Genomic DNA, 5,682 nt, shown 5'->3' on the forward strand with positions numbered 1-5,682 from the left:
ATAGAAGAAAAAAATTTAAATATAAAAATATGAAGAAAACCACATATTGATTATTAATTTAAGAAAAATGAAAATCGAAATATGATTTAATAATAATGAAAGAGTTTCTTTTTTTAAAAAAATACATGGAGAATCAAACCTCAACCTTATACGATTAGTTAGAAAAAGGAAAAAGAAACTCTATGCTAACTAGGGCTTGGAATGGTTGAATATTTATATATCTAAAAAAACATAAATACCAACTTTTAATTAAAAAAAACATTTGGTAAATAAAAATCGTTTAAAAAACTGAAATCCTATAGATTATAATATTGGAAAATAATATTGGACAAAATTGAAAATATGGATGGATTTGAATGACAATGTCGTTGGGCCTAACAAAACTGAATAAGCCCATTGTGTCCTCCATTAGAGAAGCAGAACAAAGCTCATTCGGTGGAAAAGCCGAAGAACGAAACGAAAGCGTTCCTTAGAGTTGAGAGTTGACAATGGAGCTTCAAGATTTTGCGCCAATTTTTGGGGAGCCTACCAGAGTGGAGTGGATAAACAAGGGTTCGCTTCCTTTGCATCAATTTTTGTTCCATGTTTATACTCCAAATCCTTCGCAACTCAGATTTCTTGCTACTGATTTCCATTCTAACACTTGGGAATCCACCAAATCGGCTCTGCAGCTTGAGGATATGGTGGGCATCTTTAATTCTCTCTGTACAAGGTCTCCTTATTGCATCCTTCTTCTTCGATTTCTAGTATTTTATTGTTCTTACTTCTTTTTCCTCTTACCAAATGATGAAATGGGAAAATCTTTTGGAATTGATTGGTGCTCTGAGCTCAATTATTTTATGTAATATTTGATACAGAGAGATGACATTGGAATTGGAGGGGCTTTTTCAGAGTTTGTTAATTATATTGTTGCTTCTATGAAATTCGGAGATGTAAGGCTTTGTATGGAAGGACAATCAGGGAAAGATGGTAATCTTCTTGATATTTAACTAATTCAAATTCTCTCTCCCATTCAAATATGTTTTGAAACCCCTTTTTTGCTTCTACAGGTGCAGCATGTGTCAAACTAATTGCTCAGAAATCAAAAGGAATGCCTGTTTTTTCCATTTCTCTCACAAAACTCATTGACTCTGCTGCTTCTGAAGCTATGGCAACTCTGTCCTTTGGACTCTTTAACTCATTAAAACACAAGGAATGTTCACTTATAAAAGGTTTTCATCGCCCATCTATAGACTGCCTAATATATTCTGTGCTATAGTCATATATGTTGATATTGTTTAGTTAGACAAAAAAAAAAAAAAAGGCATTTCTTTAGGGTTTGAACAAAAGGAAAAATGTTGGAGGTTCTTATTAAATATAGTGGTCTATTGGCCTAGAGTTCAGCGTGTGGATCATGTGTTTCAATTAGACGGGAGGATAGGATAGACATCTTTAGTTCCGTTTTTTTTTTTGTTCCATTAAGATTTTGGTATTTGACTTGCATTTCTCTCAAATAATTTCTCACAGCATTCTGCAAAATAGTTTGGTATTTGAATCTGACCATATTGTATAAATTGTTGTTATGGATGAAATAGTTTTATATTCAAATGAGGTATATTAGAAATATGTCGACTCTCTGGTGTGTTTGTTGTTAACTTTAAGAGTTCCTAATTTTTGTCCATTCATATGTGATGGTTTGTGAAAGTCTGCATCTAAGTGATTACTTTTATTCATTTAATTTTAAAAACTAGATAATTTAGTCAAGCTGATTTGGAGTAGCAGAATAAACACAACACTCTCAATCAAATCTGTCTTAGGGAAGCTGTTTCTTTTTGGTCTCCCATTGGTTTTATAAGACTGCCTCTAATATCATGAGCGAACTGCTTGAAAGACTTTTTACTTGGAAATTACATTGTTAATTTTCATATTGTACAACAAACTATATGATGTGCATGGTTTTAGTCGTTCTTTATTTATTTTTTCTTTTCATAACTTTGGTAGCATAGTTTGATGTAATTTTCATTTATAAGTTAAATTTAGAGCATGGTTTTTCTCAGAAATATTCAATTTTTGCACATTTGCATTGAAACTTACCATCCGTAACATTGACTTTTATCCTCTACTGTTCTTTCAGAACAAGAGCACTCCCTTCAATTGACAACCATGATATCAACTGAAAAGGTAAATCCATTTACATCTCTCACTGCCCTACATAAATATTAACTGAAAAGGTAAATCCATTTACATCTCGCACTGCCCTACATAAATATTATATAGGGTGATGGACACTTTTAGTCTTATACTTATAGATAGATTTCTATTGCCTTGAAATACCGTGCATAAATCAGGCTTAGTTTTGCACTATGTCCTGTGTAATAGGGATAGGAAATGGGGGAATTAGTTAAATAGAAATGGGAATGCAGGGTCCTGTAACTACCATTGGGGGAAGGGCATTTGAAGTGAATAGGAAAGTGGAGTAAAGATAGAGAAGTTTATGGTTTGTTTCTTTGGAAAAGTAGACGAAAGGTTGAATTCTTGTGAAATTGTGCTATAATATTCAGACCTATTGCATGCCTGTGAAAATTCAATTTCATGAAAAGTAGTTTGAACCTGTGGATACTTCTAATTAGTATTTTTCTATTTCATAGTTCGTAAATGCCAAATGCTTATTCATCTTTTTTGCTTAACAATAGGCAAAACAATCTTCATACATCATTGAAAAGGTTTCTTATAAAAAAGGGAAAAAAGAAAAAGAGAAAAAGCAAAACAATCGAGCCAAAAATAAAAACAGGATAATACACAATACAATCACAACACGAGCTCCTCTCCCACAGTCTCTCTTGTAAATCATAATTCAAACATTTTACTCTGGTCAATATTGTTATCTGTTATTAGTTTTGCATGTGTTCGGTTATTTCTTTGACTTTCACGTTTGAAACTTTATATATAAATGTTAATAAGAAAAGATTAAAAGTTAAAAATAAAGAATACAGATGTTCTTTATATCTCACTTATTCTGCCATTAAATATGCCCTTCTGTAACTTTGTTAGCCAGTTCTTGGTTGAAAATCGTTGTCCAGTGCAATACCAATTGCTTCCTTATCCTCTCTATGAAGTCAGGTCATGTGTCTCTCTATTTTGTACTAAACATTTTCTTATTTAAAATTATACCTTTTGTTAACGTTAGGAAAAGAATGAAAATATTCAAACTCAGCTCGAGCAATATAGAAAGAAACAGAAGTTGCAAAATATGAATGCCTCAAATTCTCCTGGTGTGTTCCTATGATCAATCAATTTAAGGTATTATGAAATTATATATTATATACATAAAAGACTGATTGAATTTTTCGGTTCTTCATAGATAAATCTGTTGTTTATAATATTGGCTTGACAAAAGCCACCAATCGTGTGGTGCCAGCACATCGGAGGTGAGTTTCTCAAAGTCACATTCACCACATGTTCAATTGATTTATCCCCAATACTAATAGATGTACTCAGCATCATATTTGAACAGGGCGAAAACTAGGGGTGCCCTTCTGCAAGACTCTGAAGATGACAATGGTAAGTAGGACACAGAGAAGTTGAATGTCTTTGATCCAATCTAGTCTTGTGCATAATTTTGATTTCTGAAAAGTTACTCTAGCCAATCACTCTCTTCCCTATGAATCGAAAAAATTCCCGTGGTATTGAGTCCCTAAAAGGTTGCATAAAATGGAACAGGAATTCCGTGTTTAATGTGGGGTCAGGGTTGAGAGCTACCTTGCTGTAGTTATTCCAAAGCTTTAAAACTTCTGTTTCTTCCCAGCAAGTTTTTTTTTGTTTTGCACATCAACATTAAATGGTCTCATCTTTTATCCTTTCTTTTGATCTACATTATTAGAGATGTTCCTTCCATTTTTTCATTTCTTTTTCAGAACCAGAGCACTCCCTTCAATCGACATTCGAGGAAAAGGTATATCCGGTCTCTCGTTCCCTTTATAAATAAACTATTGTCTTGAAATGCCGTGGTCGTGGTGTATTTATGGTGCCTTTGGAGTGTACTTTCATATTGCTTATTAATTCTTCACATGTTTGTAAATATTTGAATTTTTTTTTTAAAATGTCAGGAAAAGAAACATGAGTTGCTAAATACAGATACATTGGCCAAAGTAGACGGGTTTCAAAAGTCTCCTGGTATGGCTTTTATGGTTCTAGAATTTGAGCTTATTTGATTTTAGGTTTAAAAACACTTTGGTCTCTGAATTTTAATAAAAGTAACAATTTAGTCCCTAAACTTTAGTTTGTAATGATTTAGTTGGTAATAGTTTAGTTCCTATACTTTCAAATTTGTAACAACTTTATCCTAGATTTAAAAAAGTAACAATTTAGTCCCTATACTTTGAAATTTGTTACAATTTTAGTCACTATGATGAACTTCTTCATTAAAATTAGCTGTCAATTTTTACTACCTAACGAACTAGTCTTTATAGTTTATATATAAATTTGATTCTCGATCACCTTATCAATCTATTTGTATAAGAAATTTCATTAAATCATAATATTAATTTTTACAATATGGACTTAGTTGTTACAAATTGTAAAGTACAAGGACATCATTTTTTAAAGTTTATGGATTAAATTGTTATAAATCTATAAGTATAGGATCTAAATTGTTACCTACTAAAGTTGAGGGTCTAAATTGTTACTTTTACGATAGTTTAGGGACCAAAAGTGTTTTTTTTTTTTTTTCTTTTTTTGAAATTATTTGCTTTCACATAATCCATTATTGAATTATCTTATTCTTAGCAGACAAATCTGCTGTTCATGATATTGGCTCGACAAAAGTCACCAAGCGTGTCATGCCAGTGCATCGCAGGTCGGTTTCTTGACTAATTTAACCCAATTTTGTTTGTTAGTTTCCCCGAACGCTGGTAAACATACTCTAGCATTGTACTTGGGCAGGGCAAGAACACGAGGTGCCCTTCTACAAGATAATGAAGATGACAATGGAAGGTAAAACCAAACACTTACAATGTTGAGTCCTTCGGTTCAAAACTAGTTTTAGATATGGAGTAGGTAAAGAAAGTAATAGAGATGACATATTGCATTTCATCTTACGTGCAATCTTGTGTATAATTATGTAAATCTGATCCATCATTGGCTTTCTGCTCAATTTTATTGTCAATAAGGCCGCTGTTGGATTTAGATGCGAAAATGCGCAAGTTTCTTAATAACCATTGATACAAATTTGAAATATGGTGTGCAACTTAAAACAAGCCGCATTGTGAGACTTTTTTATTAGTTTCTCTTACAAATCAACCTGCTGACAATTTTATATTACCATATGAGTTAACTCACATGCTGGTTTTAGTATCTGAAAGTCAATGGATCTTGGTGGAAATGTTTGAAAATTATTATTATTATTTTTTAGAAAAAAAACAACATTAAATTTAGATCACATTTCAATTTCCAATAAAATATACTCGGTTTTACTGTTGGTCCTTGAATTTTTTAAACATTTATTTCTAGAAGTATTTGACTTTTTTATAATCAAAAGTTTCTTCTCAAAACAAAATCTTGAAATTGAATTATAAAAGGACTTCAATGAGGTAAGGATCACAATTAATCTTACAATATTTAAAAGGGTTTTAAGGAGATAATCTTTAAATATTTATTTTACTCTTCATTTTTTAATATATACCTATTGCTCCATTAATTTTAATA

At 31.7% G+C, this 5,682-nt stretch overlaps 1 protein-coding gene across 2 annotated transcripts; it reads left to right on the forward strand.

Annotated features, from left to right (window-relative positions):
- Positions 1 to 403: 403 nt before the first annotated feature.
- Positions 404 to 5,234, forward strand: LOC120089505 (U2 small nuclear ribonucleoprotein auxiliary factor-like protein). 2 transcript variants are annotated; one of them, XM_039046995.2, is made up of 11 exons: positions 404 to 683; positions 858 to 969; positions 1,050 to 1,211; positions 2,114 to 2,160; positions 3,167 to 3,251; positions 3,341 to 3,407; positions 3,494 to 3,540; positions 3,894 to 3,931; positions 4,086 to 4,152; positions 4,765 to 4,834; positions 4,921 to 5,234. In XM_039046995.2, the coding sequence occupies exons 1-11, from the start codon at positions 489 to 491 to the stop codon at positions 4,973 to 4,975; spliced, it is 945 nt and encodes a 314-aa protein (XP_038902923.1). In that variant the 5' UTR covers positions 404 to 488; the 3' UTR covers positions 4,976 to 5,234. The 2 variants fall into 2 exon arrangements, with proteins under 2 accessions (XP_038902923.1, XP_038902924.1); XM_039046996.2 differs by having other exon boundaries at positions 406 to 683; positions 4,768 to 4,834.
- The last annotated feature ends 448 nt before the right edge of the window (positions 5,235 to 5,682 follow it).

This window comes from Benincasa hispida, chromosome 10, assembly GCF_027475165.1.
Source record: "Benincasa hispida cultivar pf3 chromosome 10, pf3_genome.v1.1, whole genome shotgun sequence".
Classification (NCBI taxonomy): domain Eukaryota; kingdom Viridiplantae; phylum Streptophyta; class Magnoliopsida; order Cucurbitales; family Cucurbitaceae; genus Benincasa; species Benincasa hispida.

What these genes read in the sequence shown, in the direction of transcription:
- LOC120089505 (XM_039046995.2), top strand. Translation starts at nt 489, where the DNA reads ATGGAGCTTCAAGATTTTGCGCCAATTTTTGGGGAGCCTACCAGAGTG. An exon ending in CTCTGCAGCTTGAGGATATG is followed by an intron (nt 684 to 857) that starts GTGGGCATCTTT and finishes TATTTGATACAG; the next exon opens with AGAGATGACATTGGAATTGG. An exon ending in GTCATGCCAGTGCATCGCAG is followed by an intron (nt 4,835 to 4,920) that starts GTCGGTTTCTTG and finishes GTACTTGGGCAG; the next exon opens with GGCAAGAACACGAGGTGCCC.